At 36.8% G+C, this 23764-nt stretch overlaps 1 protein-coding gene across 6 annotated transcripts in view; it reads left to right on the top strand.

The window, feature by feature from the left end:
* Positions 1–23764, top strand: part of BIRC6 (baculoviral IAP repeat containing 6) — a 183177-nt gene that overhangs the window by 21743 nt on the left and 137670 nt on the right. For all 6 annotated transcript variants that reach the window (XM_055726252.1, XM_055726249.1, XM_055726253.1 and 3 more), the window contains exons 6-12: positions 994–1076; positions 2268–2490; positions 2588–2748; positions 4641–4699; positions 6036–7430; positions 14459–14608; positions 19158–19383. In XM_055726252.1, coding sequence (XP_055582227.1) covers positions 994–1076; positions 2268–2490; positions 2588–2748; positions 4641–4699; positions 6036–7430; positions 14459–14608; positions 19158–19383 — 2297 coding nt within the window. The remainder of the gene's footprint in view (positions 1–993; positions 1077–2267; positions 2491–2587; positions 2749–4640; positions 4700–6035; positions 7431–14458; positions 14609–19157; positions 19384–23764) is intronic.

Raw genomic sequence — 23764 nt, forward strand, 5'->3', positions numbered from 1 at the left:
TAGTCTCTTTTCCTCCTTGTCAGACTGTTGAGTAAATATCCTTTTTGTAAGTAAAGCAAAACAAGCAATAAGCTTGACGTGAGCTCTCTAAGACTTTCCTAGTGGGACTTAAAACTGTGTTGTAATAAACAACAGTTCTAGACCACATTACAAAATTATTAAGCTTAGTGAATATTTTATTCAACATTTTATTCCACTGCTTCTGCTTATTAACATTTTTCATTCTTTGAAATGATTTTTACTATTAAAAAATCATTTAAGGTATGGATTTAGATAATGATGGCTAGGCAGTGCATATCAGTAGACATCAGTATTGTCTGCCTCATTATGTCAACTGCAAAGCCTGATAGGTACAAGTGGATAAAGTTTTTGAAAGATTTCTTAAGCTTGTTCAGGAGGAGAAATGCAGGGGATTCATGTTAGAATTGCATTTGCATATTCCCAGGTATATCTTGGTGACTCAAAATGTGATCATGAAAATGCTAAATTTTAAGAGAATGGAAATTTCCATTTTTTTTCCTCTGTCACTTCAGCTAGCAACAACTGTTCTTTACAGAGGAGTGATACAGAATGCTTTGTATTCCAGCAGATTGGAAGCATAATAAGAAATACTGGTTCAACCTGTGTTGCATACAGATGTACAGTTATTCTGCTGAGGTTCTAATTTTTTTGGACCTTGTGAATGTTTTCCAAAGAAAAAAAGTTTTAGAAGTGATGCTGAGTTCTGTTCCGTGTCTGCGTGGTTTTTATCCGGTGGCTTGCACAGGTGTTGGTTTTGAACCTCTTCAGTAGTAATGTGGTGTATATTTTCTTTTTTTTTTTTTTTTTTTAGTGTGAAATACTGCCATTTTATAGTGTGTAATTTGTGGCCTTTTGTAAGTTTGATGTGGTGCTTTGCTATGCCGCTAGAAGAAGAAGAGGACTTGATGACCTATTTAGTGTTTCATAGTACATAGCTATATAAATATCAAGTGTTTCTTGTTATTTTTATAGCCTGCTTCATCAGGAGATGACAGAGCAATGTGCTTTACCTGTAGTGTGTGTTTGGTATGCTGGGAGCCTACAGACGAACCTTGGTAAGTTCAATGATGTTTAGAGTAGACTTAATTTTGTGCTGAATAGGTTAGAAATCTTTGGAGGACAAGGATCAACATTATCTTGATGGCATTTCTGGTAAGTTTAGGGTGTGTCACTGACAAGAATGGATTTCCAGAATGATTCCATGGACCAAATAACAAAATAATTCCCTGTACTATGTCAAATTTCTGTATAATACTAAACCCAAGACATTGTAGTTGGTTTTATTTCTTAATTCTGATTTGCTCTTTCATTTCAAATTGTTCCATGCCAAAGATGACAGCCAACATTTCTTTTCATGGATCTAACTCAATCTTCTGTACGATTGTAGCTAGAACGCATCTTTTTTTGAGTTCTTAAACTGCAATGGCCATGCAGTGCATATTTACCTTTATGTGAAGTTGCAAAATCCGTTACTAGTTTCCTGAATTGACTAAAATTGTGCATAGTGGCAGAAATACAGAACTTTATGTTGATATTTTAAAGGGTCCTTAATGAAATTACCAAATATTCAAGACAAAAATATATAATCGTTATTTGAACACATCAGATTCCTGACTTGCTGGAAACTTTCTTTTTTAATATTATCTTCGTAGTTCTTGTCTCCTCCTTTCCCTTCTTAGTTTACGTATATTTTGTAGTAGTGCGATTGCTCTTTGCCATGTCTCTGCCTTAGGTATATATTGGGATTATAAGGTTTTTTCATGCTTCTTGGTCAGTGTGTCATTCAGGAGTAAATTCAGTTTTGTTTTTTATGAGTGTGGATGTAGAACCGAAGACGGGACGTTGCCTCATCTTATTAAGGTCACTTATAATAACACTTGAGTTCTATTGTACATTCTGTAGAATTCAGTCTGTGCTTTTCTTCATGAGGACATGATGGGCTACTGCCTATAGAACATTTTTTTTTTTTTAATGGACTAATTATATTAAGAGCACTGTGTTTAGATTCCTGCATTTGAATATGAATAGCCAGTAAGTACTTGATCAAAGGCTTTAATGCAGTCTACTATTGAGAAACAGCAGGGAAAGCTGTGTTAGTAACTTGAGAACTCTCTTGTATGGTTGACTGCAATACAGTTCAAACAGTTCAGTGTCAGCTTCACTTCAAGGGCTGAGTTTGTATGTGATGTGTATATTTTTCACAGTAAGAAATCAATATTTGCTGTGTTTGTTTTTAATATGAAAAGGTCTGAACATGAGAGACATTCCCCAAACTGCCCATTTGTCAAGGGTGAGCACACTCAGAATGTACCTCTTTCAGTCACACTGGCAACAAGTCCAGCACAATTTCCCTGCACAGATGGCACTGACAGAATAGCCTGCTTTGGATCTGGAAGTTGCCCTCATTTTCTAGCTGCTGCAACAAAACGAGGAAAGATCTGCATATGGGATGTTTCCAAACTTATGAAGGTATACAATATAAACAGCCAGTTTTTATTAATCGATAATGGATGAAGCATATGTCAATTTAAATCAAAGACCTCTTCTGTTTTTTGTTATTTCTCAGGTCCACTTAAAATTTGAGATCAATGCATATGATCCAGCTATTGTGCAGCAACTTATGTTATCAGGAGAACAGAGCTCAGGGGTTGACTCAAGGAGACCAACACTAGCATGGCTAGAAGATTCATCTAGCTGCTCAGATATACCAAAATTAGAAGGAGACAGGTATGCTGATCTACAAAATGAGAAATATGAAATGCTGCTGTGTAACTAGTCAGTGCCATTTAGTTAAGTCACGCTTTATGAAACTTAAGCTTAGTAAGATTTATTTTTTTTATGGGGATAATTTTTTTTAATCATTGTGTAGCTGTACACAATTCAACACTTAAACAATAACCTAAATTTCTGTCTTTAAAACCAGTTCCATTTTATTTTTGCTGTTTCAGTTTTTATACTCCACTAACAGAGGGGTGCCAAATCTCATTGCTGCCCTGTGCTGATGTTCCAGAGGCACAGAAAAACCAGAAAGGAATATGAGTTTTGGAGCAGTTTTTCATTTCAGTTATGGATTATGTGTTTAAGGCTTTGAAAGCAAAGGCTAGTTGTGTACTTCTGGAACGTATTTTTCTCTGATTACTTCACTGTAATTTCTGGTTACTTCATTCTGAAAAGAAATTATGTGGATGTGGTAGGAATTGCTTTCATTTTGTACATTTAACACATGCATAAAAATTCTAAACAATTAGTCCTGTGGCAAACTCTTGATAAGGTAGAGGGTAAGCCAGTGCTTAGAAAGCGTCATGTGAGAAAAAGCAGTATATTTATGCTTCTTACGGTCTCTTACTGGAAACTCATTCCTCATGTTACCAAAACTCAAAAAAGTAAAGTCTCTTGGAGCTGGAAAACTCAGGACAAAAGCTGTTTGGGGAGTCTTGCTAGTTTTCTGAATGTTTCTTCTTAAACTTCAGCATCACAGAAAGCAGCAGTACTGCTACAATGCACACGAAAGTGAATCTTTGATTTTAAGCTTGGTGTAATTGTGTATTACAAATTGGTGTAGAGCAAATGGGAAGCTTGCTCTTCTGAAGAGGGTATGTAGAAATGTGGGCAACATCAGAGTGTGGGGCCTAACAGCCACTGGGGTCTGGACTTTTACTGTAGCTTTAGGGCTATACTCCTTGAGAATTAAAGAATTAAGATGATTTTAAGAGCTGGTTAAAGGATGGGACAGTCATCGTAATCCAACTGCTCAGAACTAAGTTATCTTTCATTTCACTTAACCTGTATGAAATTTATTATCGCTTTCCTACTCAAGGGGAAGCTGGATGAGAATAGAAGTATTAAGTTGTTGCTGTCTTGTCATGAAGCGAAGGTTGGTGAGGTTTGAACTGAAGTAGATCAGTTTCTTGGGCATGAAGGAAACATCCAGTTTGTTGAAATGTGGGGATCTGATTTAGTACTGTGAGTAGTTCTACCTGAAGCTGCAAAGGCATTACTGTTTTTCCTGTGTGTAAAGAGCCTGTAGTAAGAAATTGTTTCTTATATTGGAAAAGCCAGGTGCATAAAATCTTCATCTGTTCTTAGAACTACTGGAGGGCCTGTATCTCTTGAAGAGTTATCTTGAGCAGAATCTGCTTTTATGAAAAAATAATTCATCTGGTAGTATTTTTTTAAAAGCAACACACTGTTCATACGCCCATTCTGTTACTAGCTACAGAATTGCCTTGGTAGAATTGAAGACCAGTCTGGCAGCTCCACCTTTCAGAGACTGTTTTGAGGAACTTTGAAGAAGGTGTCGTCAGCTTTTAGAGGTTTTATTTGTTTGGTTTAGTTTTTCTTGGAAAGATTCCTGAGAACTGGCTTTCATTTTCATTCCATTTATGTCTGAATTGTTGGGAACACAATAGTAGAATGAGGCAAATAGAAAGCTGATCTATTGGTTTGATGATAGGGAGAAGGAGATCTTTATATTGTTAGTGTCTGTGACCAACTCATCAATGGATTTGCAATGCTGACTAAAAGAAATGCCAGATTATAATGTATTTTTTACTTTTTAATTAAAAATAAGATTGCAGCTACAGTGTACATGGTGTCATTAATGCATTACTTTTTTTCAGTGATGACCTACTGGAGGATTCAGACAGTGAAGAACATTCCAGATCGGAATCTGTGACAGGTGGGTTGTATCCAATTTATGCAATAATTTAGAGGTCAGAAGGGAAATTGCTCTTTTTAGTTTTTTTAAAAAGCCCTGTCAAAACCAATGATATTATAGTCACTGTATTAGAAAAAAGGAAAAGGATTGATCATGAAAGCAATGCCAATATTTAAGTCATTGTGTGATGGAGAGATTACATACAGAAGAAGAGGAAGCCCCCCACTTTGTTTGTTAATAAATGTCTTATTTGACATCAAGCATTGCTTATCTTGTGGTCAATAAAACACAAACCAAGTTGAAAGAACTTACATACAACAGGAACAAATCATATCTGTACAAAACACTTTAAATTCAGGGGACTGCCAGAGAGGGTTCCTGTATCTTGACTGTTTCCTTGTGGGTATTCACTTTGATAGAGTATTCTCTTCCCAAATAAAGATTTCATCTGGAAGCAGAACAGTGCAGTGCATGGTGTTCTTGTGTTTTCTTCTTAGAGGTTGAATGAGAAATTTTGATGGGAGAGAGGATTACATGTTTATTTTCCATAATCCAGTTTACTACTATGAGTAAGAATCAGCAAGTGGGGAGAAAAAAGAACATGTGCATGTTAATACACGCAAGGAAATAGACTTGAGATATAAAAAGGATTTTTTTCAACAACAGTATTAGTAAAGATGGTGCTCTGTCATTTATGCTTAAATCCTCTCAATCTGCGTTTGTATGGTGTCCTTTTAATCTTTTATATCTCCACATTACTTAATTGAACTCTTCTGATCGTTGTTAACTCTTGCAGTGCTGTTTAATTTGATCGGGCTCTTTGTTTTATAATAGTTTGGAGTTCTTTCTATCAGGTGGTCTGTTACATGGTGGGAAGTGTCACGTTTTAGAGTAAAGTGACATATTTTTCAACTAAGATCGGACAATGAATCTGCAGAATTACAGATTTTTGGTGGTACTGGATTGTCTGGGAGACAAGGGGAATAATATATGGCAGAACATGAATTGAGTTGAGTTGATTAGATAGCTGGATTTCAGAGTGGTAGTCTAGCCAAATAGGATAATTGGTAGAAAGGTAATGCTGTTTACTGGGAGACTTGATAAAAAGGCTGATGTCCTGTTCTCTCTACTTACTCTTGTGGAGAAAATTAGGAGAACCATTAGTCTCTGTGGAAGGAATGTTTCTGGACCTCTTTTACTGTTTTTGACTATCAGATCTTGAACACGTGAAATGTTTTAACATATTGAAACTGTAGAGCAGTCAGTTCTTGCTTAATTATGAGGATAAGTCCATAATATATGCAATATAATTCCATTTTTTTGAACATGTATAATATTACACATTTTTGTTTTAAAGGGCATACATCACAAAAAGAAACTATGGAAGTCAGCCTTGATATAACAGCTCTCAGCATTCTTCAGCAACCTGAGAAACTTCAGTGGGAAATTGTTGCAAATGTTCTGGAAGACACGGTTAAGGATCTAGAAGAACTTGGGGCAAATCCCTGTTTGGCCAACTGTAAGAGTGAAAAGATGAAGGAAAAACATCTAGAACAACACAACATTCCCTTTCCTTGTTTATTAGCTGGAGGTCTATTAACATACAAATCACCTGCTACCTCTCCTGTTAGCAGTAACTCTCAGAGGTCACTGGATGGCTTAAGTAGGACTCGAGGTGAGAGTGTCTCAGAACAGGGATCAACTGACAATGAATCCTGCACTAATTCAGAACTGAATTCCCCTCTGGTAAGGAGGACTTTACCTGTATTGCTGCTATATAGCATTAAGGAGTCTGATGAAAAAGCAGGAAAACTCTTTTCACAGATGAACAATATTATGAGTAAAAGTATACATGATGATGGCTTCACAGTTCCACAGATCATTGAAATGGAGCTGGACAGTCAGGAACAGTTGCTGTTGCAGGATCCCCCCGTGACTTACATTCAGCAGTTTGCAGATGCTGCCGCCAACCTAACTTCTCCGGACTCGGACAAGTGGAGCTCTATGGTTCCCAAGCCTGGGACTTTGGTTCAGTGCCTGCGTCTGCCAAAGTTTGCAGAGGAGGAGAACCTGTGTGTAGATTCAATCACACCTTGCGCAGATGGAGTTCATCTGTTAGTAGGACTGCGGACTTGTCCTGTCGAATCTCTGAGTGCAATAAATCAAGTAGAGGCCTTGAATAATTTAAATAAATTAAACTCGGCACTATGTAATAGAAGGAAGGGGGAACTAGAATCAAGTCTTGCTGTAGTGAATGGCACGAGTATTGATGTAATCCAGCATGAGTCACCAGCAGATGTACCAACTCCTTTAATAATTCAGCCTGAACAGAGAAGTGTTAGTGGTGGATACCTAGTGCTTTATAAGATGAATTATGCCACTAGAATAGTTACTCTAGAGGAGGAACCAGTAAAAATCCAGCGTATCAAAGACCCCCAAGACACAATTACCTCAATGATTTTGCTCCCACCAGATATATTGGATAATCGAGAGGATGACTGTGAGGAGCCCGTAGAGGAAATACAATTAACTTCTAAAAATGGCAGTGGGAGAGAAAGAAGATCTGAGATCTCTACTCTTGGGCACCTGGTAATAACTACTCAGGGAGGATATGTAAAAATACTAGATCTTTCGAACTTTGAAATTCTGGCCAAAGTGGAGCCACCTAAAAAAGAGGGCACTGAGGAACCAGATATGTTTGTCTCTGTGATATACTGTTCGGGCACAGACAGATTATGTGCGTGCACCAAAGGTAAGACTTTCCTTTAAATTGTTTGTTTTTAATGCTTGGTTTGACTGTATTCAGATTATATTACAGAATTTTAGAAACTGTGTTTCAAAATAGTAATGGGCAAATTGCATTGAATTTATGTACAGTTTAATTCTGTTCTAGCGAGCATAAACTCTAGTTAACTCCTCTTCTTAAATGTAGATTTTAACCTCTAAAATGGGAATAACTCGGGTAGTCCAGTGTACTGGTAAACTTGTTCTTGTAAAGGCGCAGCTTTTCTTAAATCCAAAACAAATAAAGGTAGTTTTTTTTATGTAATTAATTCTGTGCTAGAGATCCACGTTTCAGCAAAATGTTTCCTGTCTGTAATTGGTGGTGTTCAAGAGGGTAGAGAAGATAATGCTTTTGTACCATATTCCAGTCATCATTTGTATTTCCTTTCGGATAGGGCTGCTGGTTCTGCTTCAGCCTTTTTCAATTGGGATAACACTCTCTTGAGCGTGAAAGCCATGGAGGATTGTGAATTTTTTTCAGCATGAATGATTTTTTTTTCAAAAGGAACACCAGACATTTTGAGGGAAGGAGGGAGGTAGAAGGGGAATGTAACACAAGTCCAGGCAACTGCTACTTCATGGAGGTCCCTCAGCCACCACACACCTCCCTGCTTCCTTGCGTCATGTTAGGGCAGTGGAAACAGCTCTGGCTTCAATCAGTGGGGTTCCACCATCCACCACTGTCTCATTTCATTCTCCTGCACTTGGATGCAGCTCTGGTGGAAACAATTGGCCTCTCAGAGGGGCTAAGCTGATGGGATGATTCACGTTTCAAATGAAATCCCACCAATATCATGTTGAACTTTACTAGAAGAATTTAAATTGACACATTTCCTCCTTTCATGGTGGTGTTGTGTTGATTACAGAGTCCTTACATGAGTGGTTAAACTCAAATCAGATTTACCTGTTGTTTCCAACAGTCAAGCTTACTATGTTTATTATATTATTATGTAAAAATCTCATGTCTCTAAAGGGCCCTGTGTTTATCACTCACCTACCAAGAGTTTTACCAGTGGAGACTTTAGATTTGCTTTTTGAGTATGGATGAAAACTCTATATGTTAGCAACTAGTATTTATGTTTGCAGATTCCTAATGGAGACATTCATATTTACTAAATGGTTCTCTTTTGGTAACTGCTTTTGAAGAAATGTCTGTTGAACTATTTCAGCTTTATTTAATAATGCGTGCTTCTCCCTAGTTAAAATAGAACTTTACCTGAAAGGTTAATTGCCTTTGAAAACTGTTAGCATCTTATTTGTGTCATAATGTTTTTACTTTGCTGATTAAACTGCAGTCTCACTTAAAAAAAACCCCAAACCTTCCTAAGGTTTTTTCCTATAGAATTACACTATTATTCATTTCTTTCTCACTTCAAATCTATTCTTGTATCTTGTCTTTTAAGACTAATGATTAAAGGGCTTATTGTTACCGTCCACAGTACTTTCCCATCCGTTGGTAGCATGTATGGTAATTATATTCTTGTAACATTTGGTATGATCTAAACCTGTTTTGGGACCTTGAGTGTAGGATACGCAGGTCTGTTGAGTTGGGGGCATGCATTCTGTGCGCGTAGGAGTATTTTCTCTAGATAACCACCACCTCTGTTACTGACTAGAGAACACTTAATTTTCCTCATAACAGACAAGTACATCATTCTGCTTTTTCAGTATTTTTTTTCTGTGTATTTTTATCTATATTTTTCTCTCTGAGAGTGTTGTAATGTCCATTTAGTAGTTTATAAATAGTTTTGCTGTGACTTCTTTTGTTCTTGCTGCCCTTAAGATGACTGAGATTTTCGGTTTTCTCTTCTGTAGTCCTGTGTGCCACAGGTATCCCTCTGCCTTCAAGTTTCCTCTTTCGAGTATAGTACTTAGATAACTCTTCATTTTTATTATTTTTTTTTAATCCATTGATTATTCTTATCTTTCATTTACACCCACTGCACTGTGGAACTTGATTTTCTGCTCTGCAACCAAATTAGAATGAACTTCAGAATTCATTATTTTCATTGTTTAAATGTCTTTAGAGGCTTTCAATTTCTATTCCTTTTCTAACATTTCAGTCGCTTCTCTGGGTGTAATTTTTCTCACTTTTGTGAGAAAAGTCCAAAGCCATGATAAATATTTTGGGACTAATGTCCATTAGAAGTCTGGATTTCAGGGTCTGATACTAGGTATATCTGAAGCCTCAGAGTCCTAATGTTTATGCCAAAATATGAAGTTTTGTAAAGAATGGCTTGATCTTAGATGTTCATAAATAACTGTACTACATAAAATTCAGGAATACTAAAGAAAAAAAAAAAGGCAAATTAAAAACCTCAACTATTAATATATTTTTTTTTATCCTATAGTCTTACTGCACATTTCAATAACTTGATGTAAGGAGTAGTTTTTGCATAATTTTTGTTGTGTTGAATTGTAATCATCCTTGAATCTTTCTTCTGTAAGTGGGTAAAATTGCTGATCTGCTACGTGGCCAAATATATCTATTTTTAAATTATTATTTTTTCTGAAATGCAGTTTTCTTAGACTTCTTCTGAAATTGTTTTGAAGTGTTTTGCTTTTATATATTTACTACCACATGTGGGATGGTGCCTGCGGTCTGAAAGCATTAGGAAGATAAGTGTTGAAGTAGAATAGCTATAGTCACTGATGTATTCAACATTAATCATTCTAACAAGTAGCTTCTAGTGCAACAATCTAAGTGAAAATGTTAAGTAGAAGATTTGGAACGTACATGGCACTGGAAGTGCTTGGATGTTGTTGGAAAATTATTCAAGAATAGAAACTGAGCAATATATTCTTTTCTGTTTACTTGCTTGAATGATGGCAGTAGGCAAAGAACGCTTTAACGTCAGAAAGTTTTGGATGAAGAGCCTTTTTTTTTTTTTTTCCTGCTGCTCCTGCTTGTTGCCATATTTTTTTCATTGGTCGATCATATAATTTTCTCCAAAACTGCCTTTAAGATATCACTGAAAAGAAACCTCTGTGTGAAGGGGTGTTTCAGGTTTTGAGTGGCTTTAAGTAAAGATGTTTTAGACCTGCGTTTGACATCATCCATCTGTGATCTGGGAATAGTTATTCTTATCCTGCTTCAAAACGTTACTTCTTGGTGTCAGCTTCAGGTGCTTCTCCGTTTCTGCAGGGATTACCCGGAGATGACCTCTTGGGTCTTGAGTGTGCAAGTATATTCTTGGTTACATTTTGGTTAAGCAAACATAGTGGACTTTTAATGGCTTTGTATTATGCTTTATTGTCTTCCCCTTGGCTCAGGTAGGCTGTAGTTAATAGTCCTCTTAGTGTAGCGTTTTGTGTGTTATCATGTGGGGGTTTTAAGCATTTTGTGTTGTGTCATTAATATAAACCCATTTAAATTCTGCTTTTGTAGCATTCAAAATAAGTAAAATCTTTATTACAAAACTATGCAGTAGGCTGACAGATACTGTTTTTGAATAGGGTTACAGCTCTAGGGTGGTCTTTTGATGGTATTTAAAACCTATTATCTTGTGTTTAAGAGGATCCAATAGTTTATTTTGGATGCGTCAATTTCCAGAGCTACAGTTGTCACTGCCTTTATATCTCAGTTTTCATCTAATTATATTTCTTTTTTTAAATTACAGTCCGACCAAAAATTACTGAAGAAAATGGTCCACAGCGTACATTCTACTTTTTTTTTCTTTTGTTGGGTTTGTTTTGGATTGTTTCCTTAGTTTAGCTACTTAGCTGTATTTGCCATTCAGGCAGTTTTGTTGAACTTTGCTTTAGAATATGAAATGGGGTAGAAAAATAGGTATCTCATAAATCTTCCTTTTTTTTTAATCTAACATAAAGGTGCAAATCTCTGTATTTTGTTTTGGCAGTTTTGAAAATTATGCATACTTGTGTTTCTGGGAATATTTTTTAAAAGATCATTAAGAATTGTGGGTTTTCTGTCTTCCATCACTGCTGATGTTCTCCCTTGTCAAGTTATGAACTTCGGTGTCTGAAGGCATATTGCAGAGTAGGGAAGTGAGGTGGCATTTCGAACAAATGCTACAAGAAATAGAAATGTTCAGGGTGTTGTGGTGAAGCAGGTACTTCCCACCCAGACTGATTGAGTTGGTGTTAAAATGTGTATGATCTGTTTGAGTGCTTGAGTCCCTTCCAGTGAGTGAAGCATTCCTGCGTTGTGCTCACCTGAAATTTGTAATAATTCTTTCACAAATCTAGTTTTTGATTGTTTGTGTTGAGTCTTACATTATAACAAGAGTTTTCCTGGTCACTCCTCTGTTTTGGAGAAAGTGTTTTTCAGACTGGAAGTTGGTATGTCCAAAGTGTGTTGTCTGTGCTGATATTTCTTGTTGCAAGCCTGGCAGAACTGGGTAGTGCTTTCATAGCTTTGGTAATTGATTCCCCCAAATCTTGTACCTTTCAGTTATAACAGATTTCTTGCCCTTGAGTTGTGTATTAATTACTCTCTATAGCTTTTTTCTGGGTTTATTGGATATCTTATTGGTCCCTTCTGTGTCATTAGGCTTTGTCAGCCTTGCATACTGGTGTATTTGAAGTTCAGGAATCAATTTAGTGTTCTCAGTTTTCTGCCTTCATAGTCAATGGGGTCTAACGGGACTGAGGAGAGACTGAGTTTTTTTCCGCATCAGAATTGTTGTTCAAAGTGATGCTGAGAGATAGTCTTCAAGTCAAGATCAATTACACTTACCCGGTCAGCAGTAGAGAACTGATCAGACTGTTTTCAAAGATCTTCAACGTGGAGATTTAACAGTCTACTCATAAAATTTCTTCTGCTGCATGCTGTCCTTGAAGATGATTTTTTTCCCCCTAGTTTTTAGCCTGTATCATCTTTGCTGATTGAAGTCATTACTGTTGTACTGTCCTTTATGAACATGGCAAAGAGATTGCATCAAAAAAGAAGGGGAAGACAGAGTTTAAGTACAGTCTTCCAACTGTTTATTTTAAGCTGAGTATCTTCAATCCTTTTAAACTTTCCTCAGGGACTTTGAAAGAAAAAATCCCTTACTCTCCACTCCCAAAAAACCATCTCAAGTCAGTCCACATATCTTGATGAGATACCGAAAACCAGGCACTGTGATCCTCCAGGTGTCTTTGAATGGAACAGAATTCCTTAGCAGCTCTGCGGTCTGTGCACACCAAGTGTGTGTGTATGTAGTGGGATGTTTGCACTTTTGAGCAGGAAATTGGATCAGGTTTACCTTCGGACTCACAAGAGCTTCCTTTACAAAACTGCTGGCTAGTTGATTTTTCTTCATCCCATAATAGTGCGTTTAATTATTTCTTGCTGGGCATAGTAACTTTCACATGTCCCTATTCAGTTGCATTCTATTTTTTCATCAGTCTGGATGGAATTTTACAGCTGAAATCTGAGAATAGTGTAAATCCTGTTGGAGTGAGGTTTTGGGGAAGCTTTCTTGAGGACATTTTTCAAGTGTTCTGAACTAGTATGTTTAGAGCTAACCCTTTCTTTACAGCCCAGTGGCGAGAGGAGGACTATAAGTTGTTCAGTGGATAGTTTCCTGTAGTATGGCATTGTTTCCTTAATTCCTTTAACTATTCAGGTATTGTTAACTATGTCCTTGTGTTGTGATTTGCTGTCGACAATTGTCACTCTTCCAGACTCCTGCGAGAGTCTAGGATGTGTTTGGGATGCTGGACATTTCACAGATCAGCTTTGACTGCAGTGGCCTAGTCTCTGACATGTTCGCTAACTTGTGCCAGTGCTGCTTTCCTGGAACCGGTAACTGTTTTGCCAGAAGGAAGCTTGGGATTTATTTGGATGGATTTGTGATTCTTATGTTCTGTTTGTATAACCCACCATGTTCTTGAGTCCAAGCAAATTACAGATTTTAAACACAATTCAGAATTAAATTAACAGTGTTTTGAATGTGTTAACTGTTATTTTGGGGGAGTATAATGGTGCTGGTTTCAGATTATTCTCCTGAGTAAGTCAGTGTCAGCTTTCATATCTTCTTGGTAGGGATTGTGACTGTCTCTTGTAGTGTGGATAAAATGGTAAGGATGGTTTTGCTGCTGTGAGTTAGTGACAGAAACTCAGACACTTGGTTTGAGAACCAAAGTTCTGTTTCTTTAGAACGAAACCCTACCCAACCATCTCCAGAATAAATGAGACCTTTGGTATAACTTTCCCTTAGAAAAACCCACAACTTCCTGAAGTTCTTCAGTGTTTCTCTTGCTGTAAGCTGTAAGACTGGTAGATGGTGCAAGTCAGTATGTTGAACTTCATAAGATTTTCCCCTTTATTTAAATCCTACTGATTAGGACTTTTGTAGCTTCTGAAACTGTTAACAGTTCTTCCCTCCCCCCAGCCTTACATAAAATTGAGCGTTCCTTCTTGGTGACTTCTCTGTAAATGGTAGAATTCATCTATGTATATCTGTAGTGGTGAGTAATGGGCAACTTCCTTGAGTGATTTCAAGCTTTAATCAAAACGTTTTGTCCACTGAAATGGACATAATGTGAATTGATGGAATAATGTGAAGAGCCCCTTAGGAGAGTTCAGTGGGGAAGTGAGTTTTCACTTCACAAATAATGAACTTTAAAATGATATTTATGCAGCCTGTACAAATGAAGTAATAAAGGCCTTCAGTTGACATGATGGAGTATTTTTCTGTTTAAAAGCCTGATTTGTATTATGGAAAGTGTCATAATGGTTTTGATTTTTGGTTTCTATTGAGGTTTCCTAAGTTAATCACCTTTTAACCCCTCTCCCCTATTACTTTTTTTATTTTGATGCCATTCACAACTGTAGTCAGTATTTTTGTAGTTCTGTATTGCATTTTTTCTGAAAAAAAACCTGTGGTAATAAAGGAATATGAGTATTCCTGTATGATCATACTGGTGTCAGGTCCTGTATAATTACTCTCATAATTGGATACCATTCTAACTGCAAGCCTGCCTTGTGAGTTGAGTTTAGCTGTATGCCTGTCTAAACTTTCTTGTTTTGTTGTCTGGTGATTTTAGGTGGAGAACTTCATTTTCTTCAGATTGGAGGGACCTGCGATGACATAGATGAAGCTGATATACTTGTAGATGGATCCCTTTCCAAAAGTGTAGAGCAGTCATCAGAAGGCACCAAGCCCTTGTCTAACCCTTCTAGTCCAGGAATTACAGGTAAACTGCATGTGTTTAAATGTAACATAAGTGAAAATGCTTTTGCGATTTTTGCAAGTTGCATATTAAGATGATTTTGATATATTTGAGAGCGTACTGCTTTATACTTTTTTGCTCCCTGTAGTCGTAGTTCTGTAGTTGCTGTATGTCTGTCACTGATTCTGTACAACCATAACACTTAAGCAGTTCTTCATTTAAAACCCCCCACTTTTGTATAACTGATTGTTTTTCCAGTCTCTACGTGCTATTTTATGTGTGGCAGACAGAGAAAAACACTTAATTGTATAGACACTGTTAAATCACATGTTCATTATGTAAAATTGCCTTAGCATTTCATGCAGAAGCTGTACAGCTCTACTTAATAAACTGTACAAAACATGTATTCAGCAGGTACTGTTACAGTGAGATTGATGCTGTCTATACTTCTAGCAGTGCAGTTACTATTGATAAATTAAGCTTATGATGTGAACTCTTTCATTTTGGTTTTTAGCAGTTGATTTGAGTTGAGCGATGCTCAAATTCTGGTTACATTTGCCTACTAGTTTCCTTCCTGGAAAGGTTGTCTACCCTTGAACAGCAAGAAATAATTGCTTCTAATTGTCCAAATTCTATTTTTACCTTGAACATCATATTTGGGTCTTGTCTTTACTGCAATTCTCATATACCAGTCCTGCCACCAGTCTGCTGTTTCTTGTAGTGTTGTGGCCCACTTAGGGGAAAGTCAGGAGTTGGGTGAGAAGGTTGTTCCTTTTGTAGTCAGGTAGAGGGGAAAAATGTGAAGGGCTCCTGCTTGTGAAGAAGAATGGTGAGCATGCACATTATGGGAGCTCCTGTGGGGGCCTCTCGATCTTTTCTCAGTCCTCATCAAAGATGCTTTAGTGTAGATAACTTCCTACTAAAACTTAACAACAAATCTAATTTTGTTCATTAAGCCTGAGGAAGATTTGAGTCATGCTGAGTTTTTTAAAGTGTGTGTGTCTGTGTGTGTATATATATATATATATTTATAGTCTTACTTTGAGTTTTAAAGGGAACTGTTTGAGAGAGCTGTAAAACTATTATGCTTTTCATTTTGTTTTAACCTGCAATTGATGAAAATAGAGACACAAAGCATAATTATTTTGGTTGCATTGTAATTTGGAGGTTTTGGTCATGCCTGTTGGGACAGAACTAGGGATATGCTGGGAAAAGATGACCTAGAATATAAAATACAAGACTAAATAATATAAAACATGAAGATAAAGCAATATTACAATGGAAACAAACCATTCATGTAGCTATTTCAGAGGACTGTTGTCCATTTTGTGTGTGTCTGTGTGTGGTGGGAGGTGTCCTTGCCTGCAGTGGCAGAGAAAAAAAGCTGGGAGAGGACTGAGTTGGCAGTACAAGGGACCGTTTTGGATCACAGCATCTTTGTTGTCAACAGGCTACTTGCTGTCTTTCTCCCCAAACCCCAGCTTGCTGCCAGCCTTGTAACACTTTGTGTTGTGCTATGTTTGTATGACCCCTGATTTTACTGTACAAGAGGTGATCAAAAGAGGAAAGGAAAAGATGCTTTTTGTTGTAAAACTATCTGTAAGCAGCAGTACAGCAGTTGCTGTCATCTTCTCTGCTCTGAGGACTGAATGTCTCCTCCTCCTCCTCCTTTTTCACCAAAGGAGCCATTCCTGAAGTTTGAAAACTGCTACGTAATAAACCAGTGAACATACATGAGGGAAAGAAGTCTGTGGCTTTCTGCAGCTTTCTTCTTCTGCTAATGGCAAATAAAGCAATAAAGAGAATACGAATATCCAGGGCATAGATGTGCTTCAGTAGGTGCATTCCCTGTAGAGTAGCTTATCAGCAGATTTAAGTGACTTCCAGTCAAATGGTAACTTTGACTAACCTGGTGAGTCAAATTGATCATTACTGTTTAAATTCTGCCAGTACTGTAATGGGTAAATTTTTTTTGTTTGTTTTTTATCTTGTTCTCCTACCCATCCGGCCTTCAGTATAGGCTTGAATATGGCTTATTGGAACAAGAAAGGAATATACTTGTATGTATGGACTTCAGAGTAGCTGTATCTTTAGATTGTCCATAAGCTGCAGGTCGTCCTTTAAGTAGTCGTACAGTTCAGAGACTGTAGCATTGCTTGATCTTGGTCTGTGATGGTTTCCAAAGAGGAGTTAAATACACAGTAATGGTCAGATAGATTGAGTACAGTTTTGCTGTGGCATCAAACTGAGCCACTAAAAGCTGCAAGAGAAGCTTAATAGTCACAGGAAGCCAGTGATGAAATGAGGGGGCTGGGGGGAAGAGCTGAAAAGCTGAAACCAAATGGTGGTTGTAGAGCTCTTGGTCTGACCCATCTGGGTTAGGGTTACTAAAGTCAGTAATACTGGATTCTTAGCATATAATCTGCGAATAATTACTAGGACTGTGCAAACATTTTCTAAGGGATGAAGCTGTCAGCGTGTGTATGGATCATGATGAGACATTGCTCCCAGCGTTTGTAACATCAGTGTTGCTCCTTTTCTAATCAAAGTACTAAACAGCAGAAAGAAATGTTTTCTTCCGCTTTTGTCTTAGGATGTTTTTCAGACAAGAGACTTAGCTCAACAGAAAGCATTCTGTTTGGGGAAATGAACCCCTAGGCAGATCTGACTGAGCTTCAAGTCTTGATCTATAATAGATCTTGTTCACAGCTGATGGCAGGCAGCAGCAGGGTGGTTTTATGAAATCACTTTGGCATTCTCTGGAACTGTAGCTAAAAGATGCTGTAGTCAGGACAGAAACCACAGCAACCAGCCCAGCTTTTGTCCATGTATATTGTAGGGTTTGTTCGTATGTTTATTTTTCTCTGTTGGCTTTCTGTAAATGCATTTCTTAAAATTTATCTTCTACCCTGCATTGGCTATGTTTTAAATTGTCTTGTTTTAGAAGGAAATATGTTGAGAGAGTTGTAAATTTTAGATTAGGTTAAAATTATTACTTCCTTTTAAGCAGTGGAGCTTTTTTTGTGGTGAAGGGAATTGAAAAAGAATATTAGTTTTCCTGACCAGTTTAAAACGTTTTCGCAAGTTTGCTATTAGATCTTTGGCTTGTTATAACTCACTATTACACAATAACAAAAATAATGTAATTTTACAAAAGAAGCCAAGTACACTTGACAGCACTGTAAAGTTAAGTTCCTCACTTTTCAATTTTAGGTGTTTATACCACATTACATGTGGTTGCTGTGAATACTCTGAATTTGTAATTCTGTCTGTTGAGGAGGGCAGGGAATGAAGCAGGAAAAAGCATTTATAATTTCTAATTTCTTCAGCATTTTCCTGCCTCCTAGATTGAAAAGTAGAAATCATAGTTGTTGCAATGAGAGTGAGTTTTTTTGCTTGACTGGGTATCTCATCTGAGCTCCTCCACTTCTCACGAAGAATTAATTGCATGTGCCTTTCTACTCTCAAGCTGAAGGATGTAATCTTGTTATTCTGGTTTCAACCTGGCTTGCTTTGCAAGTTAGTCTTTATGTTCAGACTTCATTGCGGGGTAGTATTTATGTTGGTGAATTTAATTTATTTTTATCCCCCCGCCTCCAGTCCTGGGTGGTAGCAGTAGTAGTCAGATAGCAAACTTTCTCCTTTTGAAAACCACCGTTTCTTTACAAGTAAAAGATTTTCTCCAAAATGCATTTTTAAGAGAAAATGCTTGAAACGTAAGAAAATTGACATTGTGTGTATTTTATTTTTCCTCTAGTTTTCCTTTCGTTGTTGTCTGATTATTTTTACAGTTCATTTGTAATGTTTCTTGGGGTGTTTGTCTCACTGGGATATTTTAATTTTCAGTACTTCTTGTTTCCTTAGTACAAGACTTGAATATGAAGGCAAAATACTTGTCTAGGCCCAGTGTCTTTTAAGTGCATTATATGAAACATGTTTGGTTTTTGTTTGCCCCTCTTTTAAGCTAAATTGGGAGCCTTCCAGAACATTCTAGTAATCCACCATAAAGCAAGTCTATATTGATAAGCAGGTGCCAAAGTAATGTTTTAAACAGTGATAAAATATTACAATTGCACAGTAATTCCATATGTCTGTTTCCATTAAATATAAAACTTTCTTTTTTTTTAATCTGAGTCAATAGAGGTATTAAAAAAAGGATGTTTAAATCAGCTTTACATCATCAAAGTATAGCTGGCTTATTAGTTTTTTCTGATGATTCTGGCTGAATCCCAGACAGCATGCTCAGAGCTCTCAGTACTTACGAAACATTTCAGTTGAGCTGCCTTCAAAGCATCATGGTCTCAAGGCTGGGATTGTTTGGTTGCTTGCTTCTGGTTGCTGTTTTTTGGCGGAGGTTTGTTTTTTGTTTGCTTTTTTGTTTATTTTGGGGTTTTCTATTTGTTGTTGTTTGGGTTTTGTTTGGGTTTTATTGTTTGTTTGTTGTTGTGGGTTTTTTTCATATAACATGTAGTTAATTTTACCTACAGCAATTTGGGTATATTTCAGAATGTTTATAGGATGTTCTGGGAAAAATATCTATGCGGTAATTAATGTATGTTCTGTAATTATTCAGGAGTTGACCTTTTGGTGGACCAGCCATTTTCCCTTGAAACACTGACATCCCTGGTGGAACTGACCCGTTTTGAGACCTTGACACCACGGTTTTCAGCCACTGTCCCTCCCTGTTGGGTAGAAGTTCAACAAGAGCAGCAACAAAGGCGGCATCCTCAGCATCTGCACCAGCAGCACCATGGGGATGCAGCTCAGCATACTCGAACTTGGAAGCTACAGACAGACAGGTAGGTAGGGTAAAGATGCAGAAAGAATCATGTGTGTATTGCTTTACTAGTTCATATAGCTGGTAGAATCACAAATGTCATGCAATTTAACTGTTTTTAAGTACTGTACAAGTTTAAGAACGTGTACTTCTGAAGATAATAATCCCTGTTTGGTAGTTTGGATTATAGGTTTTTGTGAGATTGGCAGAGTTGTTTTAGTGGACCTTGAAACACATGCAAAAGTTAATTTTTGTATTTGTGTGGTTTTGTTTGCCAGATGTTGCGCTTTCATTATATCATTAGACAAGCACATTTGCCAGAATTACAGATATTCTTGGTTCTGTTTCTATGAAAGTCTGATTCATCCTTCTTATGCATGCAAACATTCCTAGTACATTTTTTAATTGGAAAATGCAACCTGCGGGTACCAGTGTGACTAGTTGTCCTAAACAAAATAGTATTATAACATTTTAAAATGTGAAGATAGAATTTGGATTTATGTCTGTTCATGTCATGTTAAATCTTTATACAAGAGACATTTGCTTAAGCCAGTATACAGCCCTAGTTGTGTTAAAATTTAGGCAATATTTTTGTTGAAATAAACTGCACTGACACAGTATGTGTAGTACAACTTGGATTTTTAACATGTGGCATGAGAACTTGGAATTCCTCTGAGATCCTAAAGACTGTAACAGCAGTGTTGCCGTCTCCTTAAAGAGTTGCTTAAAACCGACTCAGAGTAGCTTTGCATAGATTTTTCTGAAAAATGCTTGGAGGAAACAAAATAGAGATATAACTTGTGTTGTGTATTTTATTAAGGGATACGCATAATAAGGCACTACAAGATGTTTTGGGTCAGGCTGTCACATATCTGTCCCACTGGTGTATAAGATTTGGATAGTAATGTAGAATCCGAATGGCCACACATGGGAAACAACGCAATAGCCAAAGGATGCCAGGGGAGCTAGAGGTGGGGCAAAAAAGCTTGTTGTATAAACAAGTAAAATCTAGCATGTGATAATGAAGCATTCCAGGTAGGAAAACAGGTCTGGAAGGTAATAGCTGCAGGCATTTCCAGGGCTGACACCTAACATGAGCTGAATCTTGGTTTCATTTAATGTTCATAAGCTACAGTTAAAAAAACTTGCAGTGCGTTATGGGCTTTAAAACCTTTATTGGTGGTTTTGCTTTGTGCAAGTAAAATACTCTGTATGTAACAAGTGGAAAGGAGGAGGTTCCTTGCAAGATAACTTCCAGTTAAAACTACTGATTATCCCGTGTGTTCAGCACCAGCTGAAAAATAAAAAACTACCAATACAAAGATATATGGAAGCAAACGGTGAAGACAATAGCTGTTAATTGGAAGGTGGTAGGTGGAACATTAGTTTATGAATATTGTTTCATTAGAGGAAAAGAATTATGCCCGCTGCAGAGTAAAACAGGAATGAAAAGAGGTAAAGTTAAAAGTTCTGGTTTAGTCCTGGAAATCTTTGACAGCTGCTAAATGACTCATGAAGATGATTACATTACAGTCCCTTTTGTCCATTAAGGTAGAATATACACTCTTAAGATTGAGAGCAATGTTAGCACTTAATTAGAAGTCATCTAGGAAGAAACTTTTTGAATTCTGTATTATGTTGTTGGTCCTTAATATAAGGTTCCTTTTATCTTCTCTTTGAGTGTTTCGTACTGATTCCTATCAAGATGTGGGATTACAGGGTTAGATGGATGAGTAATGCAGTTTGATACGGTAATTCTTTTGTTTCTCAGATAAATAGAAGGAGATAATCCTGTTAATGTATTTTAGGGAATGGCATTGTATTATGGTCTTTCATTCCTACTTTATTTTAAGAAGGCTGTGTAACAAAGGAAACACCAGAAGTCTGGTTTACCTGGTGAATTAACCTATGTATCAGTATTTCCCCTTCAGTGGTAATTTAACTGAAATGTTAAGTTGGGTTAAACCTTTTTTTAAAAAAAAAAACAAGTACAGGTATTCCTAATGTGTTCTGATAAAACAGTGACACCTGAGTTTCCTGGCTGTTTCTCAAATTTATATTTGAGGAATATTTTATGTATTCATCTTACGCAGATGTACTTGAAAATATGTGAAGAAGGAAGAGCTAAGTACTGATGTGCTTTCCAGTGTTTGAACTCTGAAAGTGGGTCTGCAGGTCAAAGTTCAGTTGTAGTGGAAGATCAAATGTTAGTGAGATGTTCTAGAAAAGGAATTAAGAAGTGTGTTTGAAAATATTTTGTAGTTGTGAGAATGATGATGCATTTATATTTAGAACACAGTCTTGATTGTGTATTCTTTAAAAAGATGCCATAGATTTAGAAGGGTTTTGGAGGCAAGAAAAGTTGCTAAAAGAACTTGCATATATGTGAAATGTGATACTCAGGATGGATACACTAAGATACTGAGAAAATAATAAGGAAGTAAAAAATGTGTTCACTTCTTTGAAAATTCACACACAAATATAGTGGATGAACTTACAGAGCTATGAGAAATTGAAAAACTGTTTAAAGGAGAGATTTTCCACTCATCACAGAATTAGATTGTGAAGTTCATTGCCACAGGTATAAGAAGATTTCTTCACTGTTGGATTAATGTGAGACCTTCATGGAGGATCATTATTCCATACATGCCTATTGAGAGATACTTAAAACTTTCTTTGGCACACCTGCTCCTCAGTTCTGCCAAAAATAGATTTTTGAAGTAGACGAGTAACAGTTGTGATTTACCATCAGTACGCGTTGTATGCAACATACAAGCTACAAAAGACTACTGCAGACAAGCTGGTTTATTTTTCAGTTCTGTTTTTTTACCAGATCCGTAAGTTAAACTGGATGAGCAGAATATTACCTAGCCTTTCAGAAGGCTTGCTCCTTTGAATTCCTCATTCAATTCACGCTTTGCATGACACCTATAGGAATACTCAGACATAAAAAACCACCCACAAACCTCTCCCTGTTTTGCACTGGGCTACAAATTCTCCAAGCCAGAGGAAAGGTGTGAGTGAGTCTAAGTGTTTAATGTTATATTTGCTAACAATTTTTCCCCTGGAGTTATAGGATAATTTTTCGTTATTTTATTTTCCTGAGTTATTTGTACAGTTATCTGAAAATTCTTCACTCTTCTTAAATCATACCCACAAGTTCTCTCTGTCCATCTTTTCCTTCTGTTGATCTTTCCTCCCAAAATCACTGCTTTTCTATGTTGCTTGTTTTGGAAAGATGGCGTGCTGTTTCATTATATGTACCTGGAATCAGTTATAAGTGTGTTATACTTGCCTAAGGGAGATAATGGCCTTCAGGGATATTACTGTAAAAAATGCAAAGACTTGACATTTGTACCAATGCTTAATCTATTTTAAAATGGTTTTCTGCAGAATACTCAATGTGTAGCATATTTTTTGATTTATAATACCTTTTTGTAATTTAGATGTTAGAAAACATTTAACCAGTATTTATAGCAGCATACTCAGTTTCTTAGTGTTCTCAGTTATACAATTAAATAATCACAGGCTATCAAAGTTACTGTGTTTTAAAAAATTATTCACTGATAAGTTGAGAAGATCAGGAAGTGCAGTTATTCTAAAAGTGTATATAAATGTGACAGTTGGCACATGATTCATTTTATATGAATCAATCTTCGGTTGGAACTGTCTTCTGCAAACCTTAGTGATCAAACTGTGGAGCTGCTCATTGAGGGGCACCTATTATCTCAAGTTTACACTTTCAGTGTAAACCAAAGTGGGCTTCGAAAGGGAAGTATTACTCCTTAAAAGAAAGCTGCACCCATTTTGCACAGTGCAGGCTTCTGAGTGTGCACCTGGTAAGAAGCACTTCTCATCCTGTATAAGTTATGAAATGTATTTAATAAAATAAAATAAATTTAAAAAATGATAAAATAATTTGAAAATAGTTTTTTGGGTCTCCTGGACGTGGCTGTTGTACCACTGCAAAGCGACACTGACACTGCTTAGTGGAGAAGGCCGACTTAGAGATTCCAATGCAAGTTGGTTACTGTCGTGCTTTCAGACACTTCATTTATTGGGAGGTCCTTTTTTAGTTACTCACATCCTCCTCCCCCCCCTTCCTTTTTTGCTAGAAATAATTAACTGGTATTTATAGTAATATGGAAACAGTACTGCAATGAGGGTAATAGGGAATTTTTCACAGCAACTTTTATCTGAGCATTGATTTGCCCTCTCTTATCAATTGGCTTTTAATGTGTTCATCACAAAATGTGGTTAACTGCAGCTTGAAAGACTTTTACTTCAGAAATGCATGTGGATGTCAACTTACACAAAATACTTTTTTCTTGTTAAGTGTATGTAGATGGAGAGTGCGCTGGGAAATGCTGCCTGCTTGATCTGAAATTTCTCTTAACACAGAG

This window comes from Falco cherrug, chromosome 13 (genome assembly GCF_023634085.1).
Source record: "Falco cherrug isolate bFalChe1 chromosome 13, bFalChe1.pri, whole genome shotgun sequence".
Taxonomy (NCBI): domain Eukaryota; kingdom Metazoa; phylum Chordata; class Aves; order Falconiformes; family Falconidae; genus Falco; species Falco cherrug.